This window comes from Fukomys damarensis, unplaced genomic scaffold, assembly GCF_012274545.1.
Source record: "Fukomys damarensis isolate Sample0158 unplaced genomic scaffold, DMR_v1.0_HiC HiC_scaffold_19, whole genome shotgun sequence".
NCBI classification, from domain to species: Eukaryota; Metazoa; Chordata; class Mammalia; order Rodentia; family Bathyergidae; genus Fukomys; species Fukomys damarensis.
In genome coordinates, this window is record NW_022900931.1 from 59,053,950 (window position 1) to 59,064,744 (window position 10,795).

Sequence of the window (10,795 nt, forward strand, 5' to 3'; positions counted from 1 at the left end):
TATAGAGAGAGAGAGAGAGAGAGAGAGAGAGAGAGAGAGAGAGAATAGACAATATGAGAAATACCTGTCTCACTCCCCATTACTGACTTGTTTCTAATCAGTAAACCTAAATAATCACACTCAGATATACACACATCTAAGTCTTTCAATCTTTGCTCACAGAAACTTTTTACTTGGAGGCAGCCCCATGAATTCAGTATCCCCTAAGCCAGGTGTGTTGATGCACTTGTGAGGCTGAGGCAGGTTGATCCCTATACTTTTTGTTGTTATTGTTTTTTGAGACAGGGTCTTGCTATGTAGTTCAGGTTGGCTCTGAACTCACTTTGTAGCCCAGGCTGGCCTCAAACTCATGGCAATTTTCCTGCCTCTGCCTCCCAAGTGCTGGGATTACAGCATGCACCGCCATGCCCAGCAGATCTCTATACATTTGAGAGCAGCCTGGGCTACACAGTGAGTTCAAGGCCAGCCTGAACTACATGGCAAGACCCTGTATCAGAAGACCAAACAAAAATCTCCCTTTCTAGTCCTTCTTTTAGTCTTTGTACAATTATTCTTACCTATAAACACAATTCCGTTTTCAGTTTCATTCATCATACCAAACACATCACTCTAAAAGGTCCTTTTCAGCATCATTTTGAGACTTAGCCTCATTGATATCCTATATTTAGATTAACTACATGATTAGGAATTTGGGCTTTGAGACCCATAGTATCAGCCTAACCCGTGAGTTGAGTGGAACAGGCTGAACTCAGTCACACGACGAGTGTTTGACTCGGTGACACACAGTGCAACTCTGGAGTACAACTCCGGCCACTGAGGCTCAGGAGGATCCTGGGATAGGGGGCCAGGGCCCAGCCGGGTGGGGGTGGATGCCAGCAGCTACAGACCCAAGAGCAGGCAGCCCAGCTGGCAAGGCCACAGGGGAGAGGGGTGAGGCTCACTGCCTGGCTCTTTTCCTCAACAGCTTTCAACTTAGAAACAATGAAACTTCATTCACAGTAGCCATAAACTAACCTTGGAATATTTTTAAAAAATTTTTATTAGTACAGGTTTGCAGTACATAATGATTACACTCATCATGGGAGCTGGTACATGTACATAACACATCTTAAATCCTTTTACTTCCCTTGGAATATTTTTTAAAAAATGCAATACCTACAATGAAAGAAACTTTAAAACATACTTGGGGACATAAAAAGTACTTGAACAAATGGAGACTTACCGGATAGGAAGACATCACAAAGACGTTGATTTTCACTCAAAAGCATATAAATTTGATGCAATCCAGCTAAAGATAGCACCAACTTTTGTAAAAACTGCAATGAATCAAGATGGTCTTAAGTCTCACAATAGGGGGAAAAATATCTGAACAGCCAGAAAAAATACATTTGATCTTAGCCAAAAGGCCGAGAAGCAATAAATAGGAAAAAAAAAAAAGCAGCAAATGAGGGTAGAATTACACTTCTAGAACCTAAAATATTTCAAACGAGTAACAATTTTAATGTTAACATTTAAAATCACAGCATTGCTTCAGTTTTGTAGTGGCAAAGCCTTTTCTACTGTGACTAAAAGCCTACAAGCCACAAAAGAAAAAAAACAACTAAGTATGTACAGCTACATGAAAACAAATTCTGTGCATAGCAAAAGGTTCAAAAGCAGTCAAACTGAGCTGGGGGGTGGCACATGCTGGGACTCAGCACTGTGGGAGGCCGAAGCACAAGAATCAGGAGTTCAGGCCCTGCCTGAGCAACTCAATGAGACCTTGTCTCAAAAAAAAAAGAGTGGAGACACTGTGTAGCTCAGTGCAAAGGCCCTGGGTTTAATCCCCAATCTGTATTTGTGTGGGGGCCGAGGGCTGGGGAGGGAAACAGTCACAAGTGAGGAACTCTTCCCATCAGACATCACAAAGGGCTCACTTCTTTCATTACTGATAACACAAACTGACTCGCAAAAGCAGCAGCCGATGGAAAAAAACGAATGATGTAAACGATGGGTAGTTTCCAGGGAAGCGGAAACCAATGGCTCATATATATTGAAAACGTATGTCCTCCCTCTTAGAGAAACACAAATTAGAACGGCAGAAATGATGCTTCACCGTCTGATTCTCCAAAGTCTGACCGGCCAGGCTGTGGAGAAAGAGGCCCTATTTATCACTGGCAAAATGGAAGGCAAAGCTTTCTAGTAACACCATTAAAAACACCAGTGCATTTGCGCTTTCATCAAGAGCTTCCTCTTTTAGACACCTACGCTACGGAAAATGAGTAAGCACATACAAATACACAGAAAATACTAAAACATTCTGAAAACAACCCAGACCCGCAAAAGATGACTACTTCATTATATCACAATACAGCCTTGCATTGTAGTTGTTGGAAAAAAAAAAAAAGAAAAAAAAAAACGGCTGGGGATTTAGTTCAGTGGTTCTCGAAAGCACATGGTCACGAGTTCGATCCCTGATACCAAACAAACAAAATACAAATCTCTCCAATGCAAGTGAAAAGCCCCAAAATGAAGATAAAGGTGGATACTATGCTGCCTTGTAATATGCCACCTTGATTTAAAAAGAAACAAGCAGAATATATAGATTTTAATTTGTATATGCATTAGGAAGTTGTTGAAAGTCATTCACAAAACAAAACAAACCAAATACAAATGAACAAAACATCGAAGCCACCAACAAAGAAAACTGTCAGGAAGTTTTCAAGTTAATAGAGGATAGGAACAGGAACTTCTCACAGTACATTTTATGATACTTTGTCTTTTGAGTCTTGTGAACAGAGTCTGGAATAAAATAAAAAGTTTAAACATTAACAAAAACAAATCTATTCCCACACCCACCCAATCTCATATGATCTTGAAAATATACTTATCTCACAATAAATACATGTTTTCTTGAGCATTTTACTCTTCATCTGCAATTTTTTAGAAAACACGGAAATTCATTTTACACAAGAGCTGGCAGCTGACGATATGATGACCACAAATTCTGAACTCCCCAGGGTCTCTGAAGAGCCTTGCAATCCTAACAACTCAGACACGCGTGGATTCCTAACTGCATTTTCTTCACGTCTTTGGTCATCTCGGCTTCTTCCTCTGGGTTCTATCGCTGGCCATTTTTCTTACAACTTATCTTTGCGAAACCCCCCTTTAGGGCGGAACAGTGTCAAAAGTTTCCACAAATGCTGACGGATGATTTCACAGTCACAGGCGATGTCCTGAGTGTCCCCGGACCGCTCGGGAAGCAGCTCCAACAGTCTCACGTTGCCCTTCGAGCTCTCTCCGGCTGTGTCTTCGTTTCCTTGTGCACTGGTGTTCTCTTCGAAGCTTGCATTTCCCCCCTAACGACTACCAACTAGGTCTGCGCAGGCCTGCCTTCGCCTTTTCCCCTGACCTCCTGGCCACCCACCTGATCGCCGATTCAGTCAGCCAGAGGGCTGCCGGCCTCCGCGGCCGTCAGAGCGAGGGCGAAAGCCACGGCGTCGGACTCCATCTGGGGGGGATTCGCATCAAAAGCCGCTTCCCTCGCCTTGCAGCCTTCCACAAACAGCCTGCGGCGTTCCTCGATGTCTCGCAGTAACCTGACTGGGATCATGGGGGAATTTTCCAGGTACTGGTGGAAGAGCCGTTGATGATTAATCCCTACGAGGCCCAGGTGCCCGTGGAGGCCGGGCATTGACATCAGGCCTGGGACGTGGCTGGGGATCGGCCTGGGAGCCAGGCCCCGCACCCGCGCCATAGGGCAGGCAGCTTCGACCACGGGGGCTTCCTGGGCTTCTCGCGCCCGCCTCCTGCCGCCCACTCCGGTCTGCAGGACGTCGCTGACGCCATTCACTGCACTCATTTCTGGAGCACTGCCCTCCCCGCGTAGCTCGGACATCTCAGACCTCTCCCTCGGCTCACCAGCTGCCCGAGCGCTTCTACAAAAACAACCCCTTGTGCGCTTGATGGATGTGCGCACGCGTGGGTCTTAGCGCGTGCGTAAACGTTGTGGGCGGGTAAAACGTCGTACGCATGCGTAGGCACTGTGTGTGATCCTAGAGCGTCCCCTAGTGGTCCTGGGTTTTTCGGGGGCTGTGGCTACTTCCAAGGTTAGAATCGGACGTTCACTTGGAAGCTGGATCGGTGGTGCACACCTGTAATCCTAGCACTCTGGAAGGCCAACACAGGAGGATTGCAAGTTGGAGCCAAGCCTGGGCAATTTGACGACTTAGCGAGACCTCCTCTCAAAGATATAAAAAGAGGGCTGGAGATGTAGTTCAGGGTGAAGACCCCGGATTCAGTCCCCGGTACCCCTTCCCGTGGACCTCCTTATAAGGTCATTTTCCAGCTCTGATCTTAATGCAACTCTGCAGATTTAAAATTTGTAAACTTGAAAGAATCCTGTTGCTTTTGGAAAATTCATGTCTTCTTTACTAGCATTTCTGAGGGTTGTGCCTCCTCTCTCATAGGTGCTTCATTTTTTGCATACTCTTTAAAAAGTGTCCCCCTTGGCTCACTGTTAGGCTGATGCTCTATGTCAAGCAGACCTGGAAATGACCTCCGAATCTCTAGCTCCTGGTGTTCATATCTTTTGTGTAATTCCCTCCTCTTGATTGGTATTTTCCTAGTTTCTTGCTGCCTCATCGTCTCCACAAACACTGTGAACATCCTGCCTAAGTGACCAGGTGCGCCAGTGTAATAAGGTTGGTTCGTGTCACAAGTTTGTTTTGTTTTGTTTTGTTTGGTACAGGGGATCGAACTCGGTCTTTGCGCTCGCGAGGCAGGCAGCAGCACTGAGCTAAATCCCCCAGCCACAAGTTTTTTTTTCTTCTTATTCTCCCCTGGCCGTGACCAGTAACAGTCAAAGTTACTGGTGAAATCTCTTGTGCGTTTTCTCGTGTGTTCACCTCTCTGACTCCAGTGGAGGCTTTTGCCAAGTCTTCACTCTCTGCTGCCTGCAGGCTTGGTGGAACTGGCTCCCATGCGACCTCCTTAACACGCAGTGCTTCTTTGTAGGATCTGTGAGTGTAATGTGCTTTACTTTCCTGAGACTCTTCTTGTGCTCTTTTGGCTTCACCCAGCTGACCATCACCCAGAAACACAGCAGAGCGCCTGAGACCTATGATTTCTCCCAGCCAAGCGAATATAGCAAAAGTCATGGGATGTCACTCTTGTCATTACATCATAGCAGACAGTGGTAGAGGCTCCTCAGTGGCTGTGAGGAAGATGTCATGTTCAGTGGAGGTACTACATCTGGGGTGACAGCTGTAATTGGAATCACACCTGATTAGGTTTGATTATTCACCCTTCTCCAGGATGATCCATCTGGCTTCTACACAAGTCAAATGGCTGAGTTAAATTGGGATGAATAGGAACCACACCTGTACTTCTTTCAAAAAATTTTTTGTTTGCAGTATTGGGGATCAAACCCAGGGGCGTCTACCACTGAGCTTACATCCTCATCCCTTTTCATTTTTTGAGACAGGATCTCACTAAGCTGCCCAGGTTGGCTTTGAACCTGTGATCCTCTTGCCTCAGCTTGTGGAGTAGGTGGGATTACAGACATGCATCACTATGCCCGGCATCTTTCAAGTCTTTCAATCCCTCAAATTTCTCTGGAAATGTAGTTTGGTATCAAATTACCATATCAGAAGGGAGTGAAAATTCCAAGAACTTCCAGTTAGCTCTTCCCAACATAACGACCCTAACTGTATAGGTCAGCAAGCCAACCTAGGGAATTTTCTAGTTGCCAAGTATTTCTGTTCTAAGTTATATACTTAGAAACCAAGAAAATAACCATAATGGGTCAGCTGGTCCTCTTGTATGCTGTAGCTTTGCTAAGACTCTATTTGTCACCTGACTACCAAATGCTCCCACTTTGGTCTCCCCAAATGAGCATCAGTTGAGAGCCAGTGTCTAGAATCAAGAGAGCTATGTATTTCCTTTTTCCCAAATGCACTGTCACAATAGTACATGGTCGCAGGTCCCATTGGGATAGGGTTAGAGGAAGATGTATGGTAGGGCAGCAGTGCAGGATTCTTCCTCAAGGGGATCTGATTTCTAGTCAGTCGAGGTACTCTGGGTCTGCAAATTGACTTCAGTTTGGAAGCAGAGTAAGAGGCTGTGACTTTTCTCTGTGGAGGACACCCGGCTGATGTTCACTGTTGATTGATTGCTTGCTAGGGGGGTGAAATCTCCATGTTTTTTTTTAAGGTCACAGACAGTAGGAGAGTGCACAGTAGGAGAAACTGAGTCACAGTTTATTTTCCCAACAGAATTCCCATATAAATCATTACTAGTTACTTTTCTCATCACTGAAACACAATACCCAACACCTACAAGTTAAAGGAGGAAAGATTTATTTTAGCTCACAGTTTGTAGAGGTTTCAGTCCATTGTTGGCAGGGCAAGGCAGGGCAGTAGGACAGAGGGCATGGCAGAGGAGAAACAGTCCACAGCATGGCAGACAAAAAGAAGCAAGCCTGTCCTCTACTTTCCCTTTTATTCCATTAAAGCCTATTGGTTTATTCCAAACAAGCCTATTGGTTGGTGCCACCCACACCCAGGGTAGGTCTTTCCTCTTCAGTAAACTCACAGCTATGCTAAACCAATCAGTGGACTAATCCAGAACCATACACCCATAATCCAGTATCACATACTCATGATCCAGCCACTCCCAAAAGCCCCATCTATAAGTCATGAGGCTTCGGTGATGGTAGGGACATCTACAGTACATATAAATCATAACACTGTTATGTTCTTTCCATTTTGGGGGGCGGTTTGAGACAGGGTCTCACTATGTAGTTGAGACTGACCTGTAACTCACTATGTAGCCCAGGCTGGCCCTGAACTCAAAGCAATCTTCCTGCGTCAGCCTCCTGATGCTGGGATTATAGGTGTGCACTACTACACCTGGCTATAATTTTTCCCACTGTTTGAGCACTCATTAAGTATCAGGCACTATGCTGTGTACTTTTTAGCTCATGTTGTGGAGTGAATTTTGTTCCTCTTCAGATTCATATGACTTTACTTGTGATTATATTTGGAGATGGCACCTTTATAGAGGTAAAATTAAATGAGATCCAAAGGGTGAGGCAATGATCTCATTCTTCCACTCTTTCTTTCCCTAGCATAAAGAGGTCATTTGAGTACAGTGAGATGGGATCCATCTACAAGAATGAGCTTTCAGCAGAAAGTGAATTGGCTGGTGTCTTGATCTTGAATTTCTTAGCTTCCTGAACTGAAATAAATTTCTCTTGTACCACTCAGTTTGGTACAGTGGACCCTCAAGTTATGACTGGCCTGACATACAAACAACTTGGGTTCATTAGGTTAATGGAAGATTCACCTGCTTTTGTTATCTAAGGTGTGTACCTAGGTAAACATCAGATCTCAGCTGTCTTGACTCACAACCAACCTGAGTTACAACGAGCCCTCGGGACCAATTGAGTTTGTAAGTCAAGGGTCTAAGTTTTAAACTATCTCAAAAACTTGAGGACAGGAAAAGAAAATCAGAATTAGTGTGAGGGTTAGGGGTGTAGCTCAGGAGTAGAGTGCTTGCCTAGCAAATGCGAGGCCATGAGTTTGATCACCAGTCCTGGAGAGAGACAAGGAGAGACAGAGTGAGAAAAGGAGGGAGGAAGAGAGAAAGACAGAGCTTCTATCTTAACTGTGGGGAATTACGGGAAGAGCAATATTGCAATTCTTTTTTTGGTTCCATTTTGAGTTATGTATTTGCTTCTTACTTTCCTCTGGTTATAAAAATGCATGCTGCATGCTAAAATTTGAAAACTATACAAAAAAAAGAGGAAGTGTTAAATGTCAGAGTGTCATCATTTTATTGACTCATTTCAAGGATTTCTCTCTCCACCTGTATATCTATATATGTATTTGTTTGAGACAGGGTCTCACTCTGTAGTTCAGGCTGGCCTTGAACTCACTGTGATCTCCTGCCTCAGCCTCCCGAGTGCTGGGATTATAGGCATGTGTCTCCATACTCAGCAATAAATATGGATTTTTAATTTAAGTTTTATTCACTTATTTATTTATTTTTGAGGCAGGGTCTTCATGTGTAGTTCAGGCTGGCCTTGAACTCACTATATAGTCCAGGCTGGCCTCAAACAAATGGTGATCTTTCTGCCTCAGCCTCCCAAGTGGTGTGATTACAGGCGCATGGCACCATGCCTGGATCAGTACATATTTTTAAAGACACAGTTTTAGATAAATGTGATTACAGTACATACTTTAAAAAAAATCTTGTCATTGCCAGTCTACTCCATGGTTTCTCTGTGAAGGTAGAAATCACTGTTTCCAAAGGTTGGCCATACACAGGGAGCTAGAAGCACAAAAAAGGGCCAGCATTAAAAGGTTCTCGGTGCTGCTGCTGTCTCCACTAACCTCCTCCGCCACCCTCATCACAGTGACTGTCATCTCTATCAGTATCACTGTCATTCTCATCTTCACCACCATCATCGGTGCGACCAGTACCACAGTAATTCTTACTCTGCGGCTGTCTTCCTAATTATATGCCACAGCCTTCTTTCTCCCTCTCGAGGCTTTTCCTGCATACTGTTTCACTGTTCCTGGAAGCAGAGGTCCAATGGATGTAAAGTAGATCTGAAGGACATGAAGTAGATCTTTCTTTTCCATTGCCTTGGCTAGTGATTGTTTGATATGCAAAAAGTCTGGGGAAGGTTTGATTTACAGCTCTCCTCCCAATGTGTGAACATTTTGAGTTGCAGGCGAAATGTGCACACGGGAAGGGAAATGCTGGCTCATGTCCACTTGCTCATACCTTCACGATCTCACCGCTGGCCTGGCCTTCCGGTCCTGGCCCTGGTCCTGTGTGTTGGAGTCTTTCCTAGTGGTCCTGTGCGTTAGGTATGAGGAGAAATTTGCTTGATGTAAGAAAATTTCAACCTTGGAATACGCAAAAGAGGTCAATGGATTCCCTTCTGATGGAATTCTGGAGACTCAGAATTATCTGATTTCTATGAGGGCTGCGTGCTTTTTCTAAGTCATAAATAACGGAAGTGAGAAAAAGATTTTTTTTTTTTTTTTTGTACGGGGGATTGAACTCGGGTCCTTGCGCTTGCAAGGCAGGCCACTGAACTGCTGAGCTAAATCCCCAGCCCTTGAGCTAAATCCCCTGCCCGACAAAAAGATTTTCAACACTCTATTCCATGTAAATATGTGACTTTTTGGGGGGAGCCATTTGTAGCCTCTTTTTTCTCTTATTAAAAGATGAGTTAATCGCTTCTCGGCCTTTTGGCTAAGATCAAGTGTAAAAGATGAGTTAAATCAAATCTTTGACACGTGTTCATTCTATATCTGCTTGAGAACTATCTTACTTTCTTTTTTTTTTTTTTGTACCGGGGAGTGAACTCAGGTCCTTACGCTTGCAAGGCAGGCCACTGAACCACTGAGCTAAATCCCCAGCCCTAGAGAACCATCTTACTTTCTTTTGAAAATTATCAGCCTTTGTCTCTGTGGTGAGCTTTAGCTGTCACATGACACTTGAGGAAATTTTGTCTATTAGTACCTTTCCTGGGAATTCTATACCTCATAAACTCTGCAGCCATGCTGACTTATTTACCAAAAAAAAAAAAAAAAAATCAGCCTTGGACTCTTTTGGGCAGACTAATTTCCCCAAATTTGTATGTTTTATGACAGTTCTTCATTCAGTTAACACTTTCAAGTTCAGAAAGTGACCCTGTGCACACAGTGGTAAACCCATATGAAGACATACAAGAAGGCAGCTATTTATCAGCCAGGGAGAAAGCCCACACCCCAAACCAAGGTTGACAACACTTTGGTCTTTGATTTCTGACCCCCAGAACCATGAGGAAATGTATTTCTGTTGTTTCAGCCACCCAGTCTGTTAAACTTTGTTATGGCAGCTCTGGTAGACTAAGGTACCTAGAGTAGCCAATCGTAGGCAGATTTCTGGCAAGTGGTATTTACATTTTTATTGTTCCCATCAAAACATGACGTTTAGACAACCTTTGGTTGCTGCTTAAGCCACTGCTTCCTGTCAGCATTAAGTGTGTAGTTCCTTTAAGGTGGTTACCAGTGTGGGCTGAAAACCTGGGAGTCTATCTCTGTTCTGGTCTCAGGATGACTGGGCAAACTCAAGTGTTTAACAAAGTTCCTGGATTTTGGTCAGGACAAAATAAGGAGGAACTGTAAATACTAAGAACTCACAGAAATGCTAGAGGGATACATAATAATCAATATTTATCTAAAACTCTGTCTTCCAAGGTCAGAAAGAGCGCTGAGGAAATCTCAACAACCAGCCTGGAAGAAGAATCTCTAAAAAGCAATTGCCTAAGATCTGTGCTAGGAAATCTGAACTCAAATTCTCAATGCAAACAATGCTGATAAAAGAGGTCTAAAACTTCTGACAAATTTCAGATACATACTGCTGTTAAATGTGGATGACAGCACATTTTGTCTCTAGATAAAAATTCAAGATCACTCCAAGACAGTTGTCTGGGGTGATGTGGTATATTATGGAGTATATCTGATCCCTTGTCCCTGGTCCCTAGCACAGAGTTTAAAATCCAAAAACCAAAACCAAACCAAAACAAAAGCTTGTGATTTTCTAAGTGCTGTAGGGTCTTTGTTATGCTAAGGAGGCAGCTGAGAGTGGGTTGCTCCTGACCTTCGTGATGGGGTAGCTTCAAAATTGCCAGAAAGACCAACCATGTGATCAGAAGGTTGGAAATGAAGAGGCTTCTGTGGGGAGTGGAGACTGCATTCAGTTACTCACCCAGTGACTTGTGAATCGTGACTAGCGGGGAACACCCTAGAGAGCC

The 10,795-nt window shown here is 44.0% G+C and overlaps 2 protein-coding genes and 1 pseudogene across 4 annotated transcripts in view; 2 read left to right on the plus strand and 1 right to left on the minus strand.

Annotated features, from left to right (window-relative positions):
- Positions 1-10,472, plus strand: part of Selenov (selenoprotein V) — a 14,738-nt gene extending 4,266 nt beyond the window's left edge. For all 3 annotated transcript variants that reach the window (XR_002025054.2, XR_002025055.2, XR_004518009.1), the window contains one exon: positions 10,239-10,472. The gene's annotated coding sequence lies outside the window, so the exon portion shown is untranslated. The remainder of the gene's footprint in view (positions 1-10,238) is intronic.
- Eid2b (EP300 interacting inhibitor of differentiation 2B) lies at positions 1,770-4,247 on the minus strand. The gene has a single exon (XM_010614506.2). The coding sequence runs from the start codon at positions 3,875-3,877 to the stop codon at positions 3,419-3,421; it is 459 nt and encodes a 152-aa protein (XP_010612808.1). The 5' UTR covers positions 3,878-4,247; the 3' UTR covers positions 1,770-3,418.
- Positions 9,230-9,365, plus strand: LOC117286994 (annotated as a pseudogene).
- Positions 10,473-10,795: the final 323 nt, after the last annotated feature.